General features: G+C 41.3%; 1 protein-coding gene across 4 annotated transcripts in view; it reads left to right on the forward strand.

The window, feature by feature from the left end:
- RGS6 (regulator of G protein signaling 6) overlaps nucleotides 1–18,365 on the forward strand; it is a 316,927-nt gene that overhangs the window by 275,994 nt on the left and 22,568 nt on the right. For 2 of the 4 annotated variants that reach the window (XR_006101395.1, XR_006101396.1), the window contains exons 15-16: nucleotides 1,610–1,774; nucleotides 16,851–16,940. Coding sequence is in view for 2 of the 4 variants with exons in the window: in XM_042445284.1 (XP_042301218.1) it covers nucleotides 1,610–1,796; nucleotides 16,851–16,940 (277 nt within the window). In the remaining 2 variants the exon portion in view is untranslated. Of the gene's footprint in view, nucleotides 1–1,609; nucleotides 1,797–16,850; nucleotides 16,941–18,365 lie in introns of all 4 variants that reach the window. The other 2 variants (XM_042445284.1, XM_042445283.1) reach the window with 1 other exon arrangement.

Here is an 18,365-nt window from a genome sequence, read left to right on the forward strand (position 1 = left end):
GAACCTTGGTCTCCAGAATTGTAGTTGAACACTCAAAATGCTACACCACACTGGCTCTCTTGAATGGTTTATCACAAGTCCAATGCCAGGTATCAGATTTTCATATCTCTCATATAGTGCTTTTACATGAGACCAGCACAGTCAACTTCAAATAAAGAAGTGACGAGAAAGTGGAGCTTGAAAAAGTGGCTCTTCAGATTCCCTTAGCCAGCATGGCCATCTAGATAGAACAAAATAGCAAAGACTACTTTGCTGCTATTATTATTGTTCCACCTTTCTTCCTATATCAGGACTTAAGACAGCTAAAAACAAATGTAAAAACCATAAAAATTAAAAACAATACAAAAGCATTAAAAAGGATGGAGTTTGGAAAAAGATTAAACAATTTATAAGCTTAAAAACATTAAGCATTTAAAATATTACAGTGTATTAAAAATTCTACACAAGCTCTAATCTCTGATTCACACAGCATCCAGTCCTCATCAGATTGCAAAATCTGGCAACAAAAAAATGTTTGTACCTGTCACAAAGAGGAGAACAGGGATGAAACCATCCTGGCCTTTTTAGAAAGCAAGTTCCATGGTCTGGGAGCAGCCACCAAGAAGACCTGTGTCATTTGGATGCAGGGCTGGAGGTGTGTCATGATGACGTGCTCCGTCTCAACTGGCACACACCAAATGGTACCATGGAGGCGGAGACACTGTACCCTGAGTCTGCTGACAGGTCGACGCTTTCTGCCGGTCTGTATAGGGCCTCAGTTTCTATTGTGGGTTCTCTACCACACTAACCAAGTTAATATATTTTGGGGGGGGGGATTGGCAATGAGACAGAAATGAATGCAAATGTATGATGGGATACAGAACACTTCCCATTTTCCTAGTATTATTATTATTATTAACGTTTATTTATAAAGCACTGTAAATTTACACAGCACTGTACATACAATCTTTTTAAATTAGACGGTTCCCTGCCCTCAGGCTTACAATCTAAAAAGACACGACACAAAAGGAGAAGGAAGTGGTGGTGGGGAAGGGGATGAGGTCCAGCAGTTTTTCTCAACCTCCGAGGCCTGGACCAGGGCGGATGGACTGGAGGGAGGACTTGGCTTCATGGAGCTAGCCTACCTCGCTCTCCCTCAAGATGGTAGCTATGCTTGTCACTTTCTAGTTATTCCAGAAACTTTAAAGATTTTCAAATACTAGTGTTGTGTAGTGGTTGGATTACTGCTCTGGAGATCAGAGTTCAATTTACAGCTCGGCCATGAAACCCACTGGGCAGGTCACATCCTCTCAGCCTCAGGGGAAGGCAATAGCAAACCTCCTCTGAACAAATCTTGCCAAGAAAAGCCCTTGGTAGGGGCTTAGGGTCACCATAAGTCAGCAATGATTTGAAGGCACACAAAAACAACAAACATTGCTGTAGGTTACTTGTACTTAATATAACATGAATATTTCCTGTACAAAAATATCTGCTACTGTTCCCCCAAATGGATGAACTGTCTTTGACTTAGGCTTCAGCAGAGATGGAACCAGGGTTCATTTGAGCCTCAGTGACTCAAGCTGACTTATATTTCTGAGACAGATTTTCTTTCTCTTTTGGCTCTATACAGGTTTTGGCTGGCTGTACAAGATCTCAAAAAACAACCACTACAAGATGTGGCTAACAGAGTGGAAGAGATCTGGCAAGAGTTCCTAGCTCCTGGGGCCCAGAGTGCTATCAACCTGGATTCTCACAGCTATGAGATAACAAGCCAAAATGTCAAAGACCCAGGGAGGTACACATATGAAGATGCACAGGTTCGGACTTGGGTGTCATTCCTAATAGCACGTTAGAACTAAAGGGGAAGTGTAATTTCATAACAAAACTTGGAAATGTTAGCTTTTTGGACTACAGATCCCAGAATATTCCAGTGAGTGTGCTGGCTGGGGGCTTTTGGGACCTGTAGTCCAAACCTGTATCTGCTTCTTAACTTGAACCTGGGCAGCAAGTATTTAAAATATACTCACATTTAACTCGGTGAATGTGCACAAGGAGAACAATTAAAGTGGAGTCTGTAGCAGAAATACAAGAGCAAAATAAGATAATTTTCACTAACATTATTCTTGGAAAGGAACTTATTAGCTTTGCTACCAAAAACTACTTAATTGAAAGAATCCATAAGACTTTTGTTGAATTTGTTGCTTATATTGAAAGCAGCAGCAACCATTGAGCCTTACCTCAATAACAGGCTGTTTCTCAGTGCTGCATCTTTGAGAGCAATTGTAATGAGATCTATGAAATAGCAGGAGATACCAATGAAAACACATTGTTATGACACAACGCATTTTCTGGGTCCGAGCCTTAGCATTGAAGCCAGATTTCAAGGGTGAGACCTGGCACGCCCTGGCTCAAATTAAGGCCCAGGCTCCCATAAGCCTTCTCACACACGGCACATTCCTGTGCAGAAAGCCAGCCATAATTAGCTAAAAGAAAACACTGATGTGGTAGGGAAGATATGTGGCTATTCAGCTAAAACTGTGCAAGATGGGAAAGAGAATAAACAATGTGAACATCCGTGAATTGGATGGAACAAAATGCTTCATTACACACTGTTGATTGTAATAGTTGGACCTCCGATAAACTGAAGCCAGATATGTTAAACCTTCCTATACCTGTGTGGATTCTACAAGTAACGGAGGAGCTGGAACATGCTTGGCTATCTGATATTGCTGCTTATTGGGCATAATGCGAGTATGATTAAAAAATAGGCCCAGTCCATATGATTGCATCATACCTGTCATGTACAGAACAACAGTTTTAGCTACACATGTGGGTTATCCCCAGCACAAATGAGCAAGTGCAATAGAGTAGGTTTGAGTAATGAATATACAGTCAGCCCTCCGTTTTCATGGGGGATCCGGTCCAGAACCACCACCACCCCTCCATGAAAATGGAAACTCGCACATATTCAAACCCTGTAGGCTTGAACGGGGGCGAGTGCCCACGAGTGCACGCCCCATTTTAATCTTCTCTGTTTGCTCATCGTGAATAAGCGAGGGTCACGGATCTAAAGTCTGCACAAATGGAGGGGCAACTGTATATTGATATCTGCCACCCCAAAACACAACCACAGCTCAAAAAAAGAAGAAACTATCATGCATGAGGATGAATTTTATTTTGTGCACATACGTATGTATATATTGTTTTGGGTATGGAGCTGTACATACATGAAAATCCAGGTCCATTTGGTTAGGAACATTGCAAAATACAGACAATATAGGTGGGTCAGGGATCAGCAGCACCTGCAGTAGATTATGCTAAAGGACTGGTTGAGATTCATAGCAAGTATAAGTGATATAGAGATGGAAACAGTCAGAAGATAGAAAGAGGAATAATGGTACAGTACAATGCAGGCAGATAAGTTCATGGGTAAACAGCCTTGAGAACAGTTACAGAAAGTGAACCCAGTATAGCACCTTAACCTTTTGGTGGTTTCTTCTTGCTTCATTTTCCAGGAGCCTTCAGGAGACTGGACCAGAGCTTTAGAGGTGTTACTGTTTGGACCATAACTTCCAAAATCTCCTAGCTAGCATAGCTCCATAGCACTCAAAAAGTAACTTCTCTGAGCTCTGAACTGGAATCAGTGACATCAGAGACTTTTAAATAGCTTCAGGTCTGCTTACAGTTTAAGGGAACAGACCCATAAATGAGGAGTGCTTGCTGACAACTCATGGAAACAAAATCTTACCACTTGGTGGCAAAGGATGCTGTGTCTGCCATGTAGATGATTATGGCAATAATCACTGCTGAGTGACTGAACTGGAGTTTTCTTTCTATAGGGGGAATCTAAGGGCTGTTGTGCTGCTACTGAAAGCCACTGTGCACAGAAACAGGGCATAAACACCCAGATGTTTTTTTTTTAATACAGGGAATAAAATAGGCTTTCCCTGAAACACATAAAAGAGAAATGCATCATTCAACCTGTTGTTCTGCATAGCCATTCAGAGGCAGTGTGCTGTGGCTTTATGGTATACAATCCATCTCCTTAGCAGACCTAAAACAGCATACACCAATCATTACATGTTCCCCAACCCTGATAAACAGACATAGGGTAAGCCCAGATGGTCTTTTTCTGAGAAATACACCATAGCCAAAACAATACACTCACAATGAGGTTTTACTCTGGCTTTCAAGGAATACAGATGCACATCTAGTATACTTAGCATATGGTTTTCACTTAAAAGTCCCCAAGGACTTGATCAAATATATCACAGTACTGACAGTACTGGAATGCAGCCTACTGTATGGACAAGTTATTGTTGTAATGCAGAATGTTTTCTCTTGTAGGCGGCTTGAATAAAGCCACATCCTGTCCCTTTGCTCTGTCTGCTGCCAAAAAAATCCCCAGGCTACACACACACATTCACCATGCTTCCACTGCAAATTTAAGCTTGCAGGAAACATCCTCTTCACAGAATAATTGCGATAAAACTCCTATGCAAAATTTAATGATAAAAATTGGGCCGATATGAAGTATTGGGGACGGGAGTGCCTACATAGGATTCACACCATTCTGTTCAATGGTTACAAATGTTCCACAAGAAAATGGGAGAGGGTTGACTGGCTGAATACATGACAGTGCTTCTGTAGTTTTAATAGTTAGTAGTTCCTGGATCAGGAAGATGCATAATTAAATTCCGTCAGGTAGAATTATAACACATCTTCCCCCCTTACTTCTGCCCCAATCACCTTCTAGCTAGACCAGTGCTTCTCAATTATTTTCTGTCATGCCCCCTTAGGAAGAAGAAAACATTTTGCGCCCCCCGCGCGACTATAAATAGTATCATTTGTCTATAAAATTGTTATAAGTACACCTCTGCATAACAGAGCCTCACGCCCCCCTTTACGGAGCCTCGCTCCCCCCTGGGGGCCCCGCCCCACTATTTGAGAAGTACTGAGCTAGAAACACAGCACCTTCAATCTCAAGTTGTGTGAATTGAACTACAGGAATGGAGCTGAATGCTCTATATCCCCCCCTCCATTTTCCACAGTTTGTAGATAACAGTTATGTGTGTAGGGAAATGTGCATCACCTAAAAGATGGTTTTGGGGAGAGGTAAGGAAGGAGCCGTGCTAATAGAACATTGTAATATCTCGTAACCAGGACAGGAGCTCTCCTTTAGGAATAGCTTAATTGAATATTAGCTCAGTGAATGGCCAGGTTATGCAGCCCTGGGATCATCTCTCTGTATACCAAGGTTCAAGGCCCAAAGGACCACAGAGGCAAATTCTCATTGAATTGTATTTTAGTTTAAAAGGGGAAAACCAACACACTCAACATTCACTCACGCAGGCACCCAAGAACTGAGAAATGAAGTATTAAGTTGGAACAGAATAAGACCTTCTAATGGAGATGTAACAAAGTACAAATTTAGCAAAGTACAAATCGGCAGCATCTCTTCCTGCAGCCCAAGCTAATCCAACTAACAAAAGAAAAGTCTCATAATTTTTAGGAATTTTGTGCCCTGGGGCAAAGTCCAGAGAATTGAAGGGGCCAAATGGTCTGAATTTTTGATATACATAGGTGCCACTTTGAAGTAGTGTCTTCCAAAGGTGTGACATAGTGGTGTGAATGGATATGTTCTGGCAGTGGACACCTTAAGATGCCAGGTAGATGGAATTATTTCCTCCGACCTGAGCCATCCTATTGTTTCAGAGCCAGGCTCTTCCTCACCTCCTCTGACATGTCTGGAACATAAATTGTCTTGGCGACTCCTAAACTAGCTGACATGACCTGCTTGCTTGCAACTAATGGCATCCACGTTAGGGTCATAGAGGCTGACATTATAGCAACACTGATATCAAAAGAGGAGGGGTAGGGGTAGGTATCTCTGGGGCTAACAATGTCTTTGTGATCAAGTATCTGCAGACTGTTAAAGTTACAGGACATCATCCTGTAATCCAACCTGACAAGCCTAAAATGCAGACACTGTGGACACATTCAAAGGCTGTTTGAGGGGCTATCAAATCCAAGTCTGGTTTAAAAATAAATATTAGGAGGGAGAGTACAGGCCTCCTAACTACTAAGTGGTGACTAATCACAGTTAGTACCAGGACACAAGTCAAGTTGGTTGTAATCTTTCCTTTTACAGTGAGATTGATTTCTAATCCCAATTTTGCTCCCAATTAGAATAGATCCATTAAGTTTGTGGGATTTATATAGTGTTAACTTGCCATTAATTCAAAGGGCATACTATAGTTGGAACTAACTATTCAATATAGGCCTTTGAATTAGGATCTGTTTTTTTGTGTGTGTGTTTTTGTTTTTTGCAAATATGTGTTGTCTTTTGTCCTTTTTTGACAATGCCTAAATGGTGTCACATAAAGCTGGTAGTGACTTTCAGTTTTGATGTTGCCTTCTCTGATTCAGTATATGTAATTGTGGTGTTTTTTATTTGAATTCTGTACATAATGAGACAAGGCTGCATTCTATCACCATATCTCTTCAATTTGTATGCTAAAAATATCATACACAAACCAAGATTAGAATTGAAGGAAGGAGGTGTGAAAATTGGAAGAACATCAACAATTTAAAACAGGGGTAGGCAACCCTTTTGAGCCGGGGGCCGGGTTGCTGTCCCTCAGACAACTGGGGGGCTGAAGCAAAAAATTAAGTAATTAAATAATTTTAAAAAAAATTAAATAAATAAATAAACCAGGACAAATGTAGGACAAAATTTTCAAATGGAGGGCACTTTTTAAATAAAAAATGGAGGACACGTGAAAAAAATTGCTGATTTTTTAAAAAATGTTAAGATAAATGCATGTTTCTGAGGCTTCTATAGACAATTGCCCCACCATGCCCCTCGTGCGAGACGCCAAAGGCCCCGGCGGCAATCGGCAGAAGGACTGGGCTGGGGCCGGTCCCAAGGCCTCGCCGGGCTGCATCCGGCCCGCGGGCCGCAGGTTGCCTACCCCTGATTTAAGATATGCTGATGACCCCACATTATTAGCACAAAACAGCAAAAACCTGGAACAATTACTGAAGAAATGCAAGGATGAAAGTGCTCAGTTTAATGCTGAACATTACGAAAACAAAAATAATGACTACAGATGATTTACATAATTTTAACGTACATGATTTGAATTGGTTGGCTGGCCAAACCCAAAGGGTGCTCAACAATGGCTCCTTTTCATCCTGGATAGAAGTGACCACTGGGGTCCCACAGGGGTCTGTCCTGGGCCCAGTGCTATTCAACATCTTTATCAATGACTTGAAGGACAGAATTGGGGGTATACTTATCAAATTTTCAGATGACACCAAATTAGGAGTAGTAGCTAATACCTCAGAGGACAGGATCAAAATTCAAAATGACCTGAACAGACTAGAAAGCTGGGCCAAAGCTAACAAAATGCATTTCAACACGGAGAAATGCAAGATACTGCACTTAGGGCGGAAAAATGAAATGCACAGATATAGGATGGGGGACACCTGGATGAACAAGACTACATGTGAAAGGGATCTGGGAGTCCAAGTAGATCACAAATTGAACATGAGTCAACAGTGTGATGCGGCAACTAACAAGGCCAATGCAATTTTAGGCTGCATCAATAGAATAGTGTCTAGATCAAGGAAAGTAATCGTGCCACTCTATTCTGCTCTGGTCAGGCCCCACCTGGAATATTGTGTCCAGTTCTGGGCACCACAATTTTAAAAGAATGTTGAGAAACTGAAGCGTGTCCAAAGGAGAGCCACTAAAATGGTTAAGGGTCTGGAAACAACTTAGGGAGCGGGGGATGTTTAGCCTGGAGAAAAGAAAGTTAAGACATGATATGATAGCCCTGTTCAAATATTTGAAGGGATGTCATATTGAGAAGGGGGCTAACTTGTTTTCTGCTGCTCCAGAGCAATGGATACAAGCTACAGGAAAAGAGATTCCACCTTAACATTAGGATAAACCTCCTGACAGTAAGGGCTGTTCGATAGTGAAACACACTCCCTCGGAGTGTAGTGGAGTCTCCTTCCTTAGAGGTCTTTAAACAGAGGCTGGATGGCCATCTGTTAGGGATGCTTTGAGATTTCCTGCATGGCAGGGGGTTGGACTGGACAGCCCATGTGGTCTCTTCCAACTCTATGATTCTATGATTCTGTGATGAAGTAATTGAAAGAGTTAAAGATTTTCTATATCTTGGATCAGTCATTTAATCAGAATGGATGTTGTAGTCAAAAAATCAGAAGAAGACTACAACTTGGAAGGGCAGCTATGCAAGAATTAGGGAAGACTGTGAAATGCAAAGACTGGAGTTTCCATTACATGTAGGGATGTCAACTCATCTGAGATACAGTGTTCGAGAAGATTTCTGCTGATGCTATGGACTACTAAAAAGACAAATAAATGGATTCTAGAACAAATCAAGCCTGAGCTCTCCCTAGAAGTCAAAATGACTAAACTGGAGCTGTCATAATTTGGTCATATCATGAGAAGACATGACTCACTAGAAAAAACAATATTACTAGGTAAGGTAGAAGGCAGCAGGAAAAGAGAAAGACTGAATTACAAGTCACAGCCCTGAATCTGCCGGAAATGAACTATCAAGAACTATCATTAATAAAGTAGATATATGTCTGAGCCGGCTTGAAGGCAGTTAACACACACACACAATAAGAGTAAGGTCAGTTACCAAAATGTTTGTAGATGGTAGGCTCTTGCATTTATAGATAAATATTTACTGTATCTAATTTTGCTCTCTACAACTTATTCAGATCAGCTGGACTTTCATTTTATCTTACCAAAGGTTCAGCTGCACTTTCCAGTTTGCATACTATGGCTTCAACAGGAACAAATCCACAAAAAATAACACACAGTTTCTATTCGTTGCTTTGAATAAAAGCTCTGTGTAGTCACAGCTACTGGTATATGTATTCTAAGTGTTTTGAGTGGCTACATGAAGTATGGAAGTAAAAGACTAGTGGTCTGTATTTGCATTGCTGTTGACACAAGTGACCCAATGTGACCCACACCTGATTCTCCTTTGTTGGATTGGAAGCTATGCATGTAGATCAGATGCAAATATTTGTCTCTGTCTGGGCACAAGGTAATTTATATGACTTTAATTTTCACCATAGAGTGCAGCTGGGCTTGGAACAGTATCTAGTGTGGGATGGAAACACTGTGCAAGATTGTGGACAAGAAGTGTATGTAGATAGTGAGCATTGCTATAGTTTTTTGTGGGTTTTTTTTTTGGGGGGGGGGCCTATGTGGCCTGGCATCTGTGGCTGGCATCTTCAGAGAATGCTGGCATGGAGGAGAGTTGGGTATATACAGTGGACCCTTCCTTTACGCAGGAGATCCTTTCTGGACACCACCCCCCCCCCCCCCCCCGGATGTAAGGGAAATCCCACGTATGCTGGAGTTTCATTAAAAATAATGGGGCTCATGCCATTACTTCTTCCAGGGTGTCCCATTATGTCTTCCGGGGCACGCCATGGCTTTTTCTGGCGCAGCTTTCAGTGTATGCTGAAATCTGTATATACTATGTGAACCTGAACAGGGAGGGGTGATTTCCATGTTAATCCGTATATTGGTCTATTGTTGATAGCAAGGTCTCAGGGTGGGAGGATATGCAAAGAGGATTAGTGTCTGTTTAATGAAACCTTTTTGCATATTCTCCCACCCTGAGGCCTTACCATCAACAACAGAACAATACACAGATTAACATGGAAATCACTCCTCCCCACACAGGGTCACATAGTGTATATATACCCAACTCTCTTCCATGCCAGCATTCTCTGAAGATGCCAGCCACAGATGCTGGTGAAACATTAGGAATAAACTCTTCTAGGACATGACCGCATAGCCCAAAACCCCCCACAAAAGACTATGAATATTGGCCATGAAAGCCTTCAACCTCACAGTGAGCATTGCCTTTTATTCTGATGAACAGAGTTGTACTCTGAAATGGATAGCCATGGCTGAGCAGTGGGAGGATAGTGGTTTGTGTCACTAATTGGTTTTCATATATAGCTTGTGTACATGCTGACTCCAGGGACTCATTCACACTACAGAATTATAGCACTCTTATTCCACTTTAACTGCATGGTTCTGCTTATGGAATCCTAGGATTTCTAGTTTAGGGAGAGACATTTAGAATTCACAGCCAGAGAGTTCTAATGCCTCACCAGAAAACAAACCCCAGGATTGCATAGAATGGAGCCATGGGAGTTAAAGTGGCATAATAACGCTATAATTCTGTAGAGTGAATGGATGCAGGTTTAATGGGCCCCAGCATGGGTCCTTGTTGTGAAACCTCTTCCCATGTCAGCAGAAGGGCTTTCCTCCTCTCTGTTTCCAACAAATGTGAAGGAAGTTGGGAGGGGGATCTTCTGCCTACAGTAGTAGTATCAGGAGTTGCCTGATAAACACTATGGGGCTGCTGTTTTAATTGCCTGCAATGTACCACCATAACACAAGGTAGCAACAGCAGTGCCAATCATGGTGGGCCCTCAGCAACCGTCCAAGAATACTGATGGCTAGGAAGATTTGAAAAGGTTACTTTTTTACTACAACTATCAGAATACTTCAGTGAGTAAACATAACTTTTCCAAATCTATCTCTGATGCAAGGCAGGTTACATTTAAGCTGGTTGCTTGTAAGATGTAAGGTAAAGGTTTACCTTTTGAGAAGGCACCACTTGGGCCTCAAACTTCCGACCTGCTGATCTTGCAGTCGTCAGAGTCAGCCTCTTAACCACTGAGCCACCACCTCCCTGCTTAATCAAGGTTAAAAATGAGCAGTTACTACCATAGCTAGCTATGAGACTACTCACTACACTGCTGTGTTTTAAAAACTGACACACTCCAGTTGGAGTGATTGCAGATTTTGGCACATTATACTAGTCTGGTGGATGTAGACTCTCCCACACTTTCTCCCAACCATAGCCCAATGCTACATGTAGCCCAATGCTACATGGAGGTTTGGAGAACTTTACCTAATGGGATGAGCTGTGGTCTGCAACTGTTGGATTCCCCCAAAATGGATAAAGCCTCCGTGAATTGAGCCCCATCATCCACAGAAGGCAGATCTTGGATCTGGCCCATTGTTTGAAACTGTTCCCCAGCTTGGAATGCTAATGAAGAAAAAGATGAAGAAGAAACTCATCAAGCAACTAAGGAAAGAAAGAGCCACTGTCTGAAAAGCCCTTTTCAAAGAACTGATTGACACAAGCATTGCAGCATTAATCTCCATGCCTGAAAATTTTGGCAGCAAAGTCCGCCCTCTGCAACCTTCCCAGCTGCCACTGGCTCAGCATCACTCTTGCTGTGTGTACCTGAGAGAGCTTCTATCCACAAAGGCTTCTGTTTGAATTATAGCTTCGGTAATCGTTATGTCTTCCATACATAATGAATCCCAGACTGTGGATCGGAAACTCTTACAATAACTGATTATATCAATTAAAATCTGTCCCCCTTACGGAGATGCCAATAATATCTGCTGATGCAACAGGACTGCTAAAATATGTAGAGCCTGCAGCCCACAAAGAGAGGATGCAATTAGTGCTTGGCATTAAAAAAAACCAAAAAACAGATGGGGTGGGGGCATGGTGGTAAGAATAGCCAAGCACTTTGGGGAAGGGTGGGGTGGTGAACTAGGTGAAAAAATATTTAACTCTTTCATTCCCACCTGGGCCATTCCATTGGCAGCAGCCAAAAAAAGCCAATGCAGTTCTGGGTTGTATCAACAAAAGTGCAATTTCCCAATCAAGGGAAGTATTATTCTGCTTTGGTCAAAATTCACCTGGAATTTAATGTACCTGGGGTAGTTACTACTTCAGAAAACAGGATCAGAATTTAAAATGATCTTGACAGATTAGAGAACTGGGCCCAAACTAACAAAATTAATTTCAACATGGACAAATATAAGGTATTACATCTCGCCAGGAAAGATGAAATGCACTAATAGAGAATGTGTGACCCCTAGCTAGAGGGTAGTACATGTGAAAAGGATTTAGGAGTTTTACTAGACCACAAACTAACATGAGTCAATAGTGTGATGTGGTGGCTAAAAAAAGCCAGTGCAGTTATAGTTGCCATCAACAGGGGGGGTTCTGGAACCAAACCCCAGTGGATACCAAGAACCCACTGTAGTCCCAACAAAACAGTTGTTCTTCCTGTTGGCTGCTACACAATTACCAGCAGATTTGACTGCTATCATCCCAAAGAAAATTTCCTCCAATAAGATGTCCATATCTTTCTGTCTTTTCAGTAAGTGTGTATTTCTGGTTTAAAACAACCCAAGATGATAAAAATGTCAGATGAGATTTACTGCAATCATATATGCCTATTGTGAATTAAAGATATTTTTAGGGGGGAAAATCACCCCTTGACTTTTATTTGGATTTGGTTCTTAAAATAAATAGTTTAAGAGATACTTTTTTCTACCACAAAAAGAACAACAAATGCTGCATCACACCAAGGATTGATTTATCTATTCCCTTGGGCTGAAAAGCAGTTCTCCACCATTGCTTTGATTCTTTTATAAAAGCAGAGAGTCTGAATCCAGATTAAATCAAATGCATGAAATTTCATGTACAAATCAACAAATCAGAAACTGTTATAAAATATACTGAGAAGCAGAAATGGGAATACACAAAATTCAGGTATCCAATTCTGTAACTTTAATTTTTAAAATATATAGCTAGATTTCTCAGTGTAAGTACTCAGTTGGAGGATTTGAATGATTTTTCCCTGTGAAATGTTTTTTGTAATCTTTGTTTTTATTTGCTCTGAACACTTCAAGCTAAACTCAGAGTACTTTTTCTCCTCTTGGAGCTCTTAGAAAAATGCACTCCCAGCATTTGAACACCACTATGGGCAACACTGAAGAGACTGCCACCAAGCCTCACCCTTTGGCTCTTACTTCTAATACCAAAGGCCTATCACAGAGTCCTGAAAGGGAAGTGAAGAGGCCCCTCAAGGTATATAGAGGCCTGACCTATACAGCCCTTACTGTAATTCTAGCACTACTGAAGGTTACATCTGTTTCTGCTGGGCATGTAATTCAATCCAGATGGTCTCTCCCACTTGTATCTTCTATCTGGAGATAAGAAAAGGGAAACATTCTTAAACACACCAAGTAAGGTGGCCACTTACACATTGCCTAAAAGAGAGGAAATGTATCAAAATGGGAGACACATGTGCATAAAACTCTGTATGCTAATTTATATTTAACATATCTAAATATATATTTAGTATATATTTAGCAAGTCTGGCAGTAACTAGAATAATTTAAATAGTACTGTAATACAATACATCTTATGCCACTGGAAAAACTATGACCAGGTCACCTATATACCTGCTATGTCTGCTGCCCAGGTGTGGATGGCTAACTGCTCTCTCTTCCTGGAGTGCTCTATTTTAACATTCGACTTGGGCCCGATACCGTACAAATAGAAGGTTGCTCTTTGCTACCCTTGAACAGAGCAGGGCAGCTGCCTCAGGCAAGAGAGGCTGAGAGGTGTGAGAAGAAAATAAATAGATATGTTTTAAATGGCTTTAATGATATAGGTTTTAACAATACCTTTTTTGTTCTTATATGTCTTTTGTTATATATTTTTTAAACCTGTATTTGTTTTTATTTTTGTAAGCCATCCTGAGGTCCCATTTTCAGGAAACAACAACAGCAGAGTAAAGACCTGTGCATGCCTTTAGCTCCCAAGTGAGTCTGCCTGCTAGTCAACTGCCACTCTGATCCAGTTCTGGATAAGGATTCAGAGAGGTGTTGCACTTATATAGCAAAGGAGTAACCCTCCTCTGGAAGCCTTTCAAATGGAAGACTGTCTACTGTAAAGGAAAATAATTATGGCCCTACTCCTTCCCATTATTTCTTTTGCAAGGTAGGCTTTGCTGATATTCATTTTGAGATCAGAGCAAGGCAGAAGAGACAAACCACCTGAAACATGGTGAAAAGGAAGGGGAGGAGTGGTATGGAGACATCTGCTCCCCTCCTCTGTGTGGATTCCTGAAAATGAAAAAAAAAATTAAGATTCCACCCTCTTTCTTTCTTTTTAATATTTATATACCATCCTTCACTGCATTAGATTTCAGGATGGTATGTAGCATAAAAGGACTATGCAATATTCATAAGTTTGAAAGAACAAATAGTCAATGTAAGGTGAGGGCAGTGTTGATGATAAGCACATACCTCACCACACACAATAAAAAGTGGTGATGAATCAGTTAGAAAAGTCTTAAGAGGAAATAGCATAGCCACAACAGATGACAAGTGAGGAGGAGGAGAATAAGCTTGCCACAAATATAGTACAGTATTACATCCTGCCTGCTTCTGCCTCTTCCACTTTCTTTGGAAAGAAATGAAGGACAAGCTTTGGTGGGATAAGATGGAGGCTGTCTTGATAAGGCACGTTTTTGAAATCAATGTGACAGAGTAAACTCATCTCACTAGTCCCAGCTTCTGGAATCAAAGCTGGAATCAACATTTGTGTCGTTCCTTGGTGGCAGCCAAAGTCTTGATGCCTTAACAGGTCCCACTGGGGCTGCCTCTTCGCACCATCATCATCACCATAGTACCATTATTTCTGCTTTAGTGTCCTTAAGCGCTGGGCAAATGGGTCTATCCACTCTTTTAAGTTTGGGACTTTGTGACTGCCAACAATGTAGAAGAGGACGCACCCAAGATCACCTAGTCCAAGGCTTCCCTCCAAGGCCTCAAAGTGAGAATCATCCCAGACATATATCAATCACAGACTTTATCTTGCAGTTGTTTCTCTTTCTGACTTTTCTTTATGCTTCTTCTGTCAAGAAAAAACACTTTAAGGGAAAGAATGGAAGAGTAGCACAATCCTTACAGATGCGCACATGCCCAACACAGATGTTGTAATTTTCATCCCTCAGACCTACTGGGGGACACATTCTCCTGCTTCTGCTGCAAACCTCCTTCTGCCAAGATTTTCAATGATGCTTTTTCTGCTGCATGTGCCAAAATCCCAGTAATTTTTCTGGAAAGTGGCATATGGGAACAAAAGGAAAATCCCAACAGAGCTGTGCTTCCAAGAGCTCCCTGGGAGCATGATTTCTGTAGGAAATATGGCATGTACTCCCTGTGTACCATGTTTTTGTGAGGGGTTTTAAAATTATAATTTACATTAATAGTGAATTAATTAACTATTGTCTCATTTGACTAACTTACTTCATAACAGTCATTATTGTAAATATTCTTTTGATTTTTTTCAAAGAAAAGCATCCAGTCAAAAAGTTCTGTCCCTGTGTATTATGTTTAGATGAATCTATTGAGAACTTGGCAAACATTTGATAGCAGACACCAGGAACTTTGAGGGGGAGAGCAATAATCACAGGTACATTTGGCCCACTAACCCCCAGTAATGTAATGGAGCCAGGGAACCAGGAATTAAAGAATCAAACTTGAAAATATTAACTTCCTAATCCGTGGGTAATTGTGTTCAGTTAGGACGCATATGGAAATTTTTTTCCAAAGAAACACTCAGTGTTATTGCTCAATGAACCAACTTTGTTCACTGTTGCGGGAAACCTTTGGCCCTCTAGCTGATTTTGGACTAAACTTCCCTTAGCATTGGTCCTGTTGGCTAAAGCTCCTGGAATGTGAAGTCCAAAATACCTGGAGTGCTAGATATCTGGTGGTTTGCTACTCTTTCATAAACTAGGACATCAACTAGGTGTGTCTTTGTGTGTATGTGTGTTTGCAGTGTACTTGACAAATAACTTGTGTAATTCCAGAGGCTGGATAGAAGTGGAAATACTGAATTTAATACAATCTGCATGCACACTTGTTCTCTGTGTGTCCCACTCATATTAGTTGCAATGGAGAGATTATCCTTACACTGTAAATCTGTCCTAACTTTTCACCCTCAGTCCAAACAGTAATTCACTTTCATGTTTTTAGAGGCAATTGTTATGTTTTTGCACTTTTACATGATGTTTTTAAATATTTCAAATGCCATCCCAGTCACTCCAATGCCAGTAGAAAACATCAGTACGTCATTTATTTTTGTGGAACTGTATTTGTGTGTGTGTGATCATACATAAAATGGGTTCTACTCATTCAGGGAAAATTGGCAAGAAAATTTGGGGTTATTTATTCATTTGAAACATTTATCTGTCATATCTCAATCTGCTAGGGCCCCCAACACAATGTACAATGGGTAAAAATATTTGAAACATTAAATACACAAATAACAATATTTTAAAACAGATGTTGGACTGAAAGGTGGGATATACATATTTTAATGCATAAATAACAATTCATAACTGCTTGTCCCAACCACTCAGGACTTTTTGGTCAAAATCCAAATTCATAGGCTGAGACTGTACATCTGTCCATAGTGCTACATGCACAGTTTTACATATATCCTCCCAGTACCCATCAGCTCTCAAATGGATGGAGGGGGAGACCTTCTGATGATGCTTGCCAGTGCAGAGGAAAAGAAATTCAGACCATGGAGAAGCAGCTGATCTCCGCTTGGTCAGGCAGTCGGGGCCCTTCCCAGGGTTTGATAGCTGATGGGAAGTGAGAAGCCTCTGGATTCAGTGCAAGGGCAAGTGAGCAGCCCTCTGTGCCCTGTCCAAAAAGGGACCTAGATTCTCACAAGTCACTAATGGGTTGCTGGCCATAGTGTGATATGTTTTATCTTAGCTAGTCAATCAGCTAAGGCATCTTCCGCTTGATCATTTACCTAAGGCACCTCCTCATAGTGAAAGAATAGGAAAAGAATGTTCCCTTTTTGCCCAAGTAGCTCCCCCGCTCCTGTAGGTGCCTTAAACAATATGAGTGATGTCCAGTAACAAATTTCAATCTGTCATTTCTTCCCTTCCCACAGGAACATATTTACAAGCTGATGAAGAGTGACAGCTATGCACGTTTTCTCCGTTCTAATGCTTACCAAGACTTGTTGCTGGCAAAGAAGAAGGTATCTATTGTAAAGGACATGCTTGCACCTCTCAGCACTTCTTGATTCCTGCCTGCTACTTGTTGCTCTGTGAACATGAAAATTTAATTCCTGCACAGAGGGTGGGGTTGTTCCATTTTCTTTTTCTTTCAAAGGAATGAAAACACCTCTTTCCTCCTCTGGAAAGCTCCATGTTTGGCATCTCTAGAAATAAACAATTCATGTGGCAAAAGGACTAAACTGACCACCCTCCACAAGGTGTCATGGGAAACAAGCCATCTAATGACACTGGGCTTATTTCCCTCCTTTCTCTCAGCACGGGATTCAAGGCAGCCCACAGGTTGCCTACTCCATCCTCCCCCCCCCCACCTGGTGACATCCAGATGTGTTCAACTGCAGTTCCTATCATCTCCCAGAAAATATGGCTGGTTAGGGACAATATGAGCTGTAGTCCAACACTACTGGAGGGTGTCAGGTACAGGGGGGCTGCTTTATTTGAACTAGCAGCAATTCTACCAAGATCCCTAGCAGAAATCTTACTGAAGATCCTTTAACTGGGGATGCCAGGGGACTCCTGCATGCAAAGCAGATACTTTATTACTGAGCTATAGCTTCTCTGCATGGTTCCTTTGTGCTCAACAAGAAGCAATGAAATTCCATTCTGCCTTTCTTCACGGCAAATATATTATTTAATCCTATAAAATGCAAGCTATGGATCTTGTTATTTTCATAATCATCTTAGCAACAATTTGGACACAATACAACTCCATGGTTCTTCTTGAGATGCCTTGCCTGGAGACTTTTTCCTGACTTATCAATTCTCCCATTACTTTTCACCTGCACTTTACTGTATGTGCATTCTTTTTTTCCCCCTGTTTCTTCTTTTAAATCAGCACAAATTAATATCACAGACTGATCATCCCTCAGAACCAGCATACCCTTACATTCCTTTCTTCTGTTGGATACCAGCATGCCCATTATCAACAATATGTTTTCTGCCAATTATTAACCCGTCAAAAGAACAAAGAGCTTTTGGTGGGGATTATCAGGTCCTGGCTAGGCAGTTAGAAGGGTGGAGAACAGAGGGCCTACCCTCTCTGTTTATGGCTGTATTTGAATGACTTTTGGAAGGTCCTGTGCCCATAGCTGTGTTATTTGCACATATGGGAGAAAGAATTTTCCATGTTTTGACTTTCAAGGTGCTTGATACAGCTGCAAGCAGCATCTGCAGCCAGAGCTAGATGCAGTTTCCTGTTAGCTTTGCTCTTGGCTCACTCCATCTTGCTGGGGCTTTCACATCCTGCCACATTAAAAACAATCCAGTCATATCATTGTTGCAATGCCAATATGATCAAGACTCTTTGTCCACATTCTGGTGGTTCCTTTTCTGCACAACCTCAGAGGCACAGCTGAAGTTCTGAGCAAAGCCTCAGACCTAAATTTGAG

Source organism: Sceloporus undulatus, chromosome 1 (assembly GCF_019175285.1).
Source record: "Sceloporus undulatus isolate JIND9_A2432 ecotype Alabama chromosome 1, SceUnd_v1.1, whole genome shotgun sequence".
NCBI classification, from domain to species: domain Eukaryota; kingdom Metazoa; phylum Chordata; class Lepidosauria; order Squamata; family Phrynosomatidae; genus Sceloporus; species Sceloporus undulatus.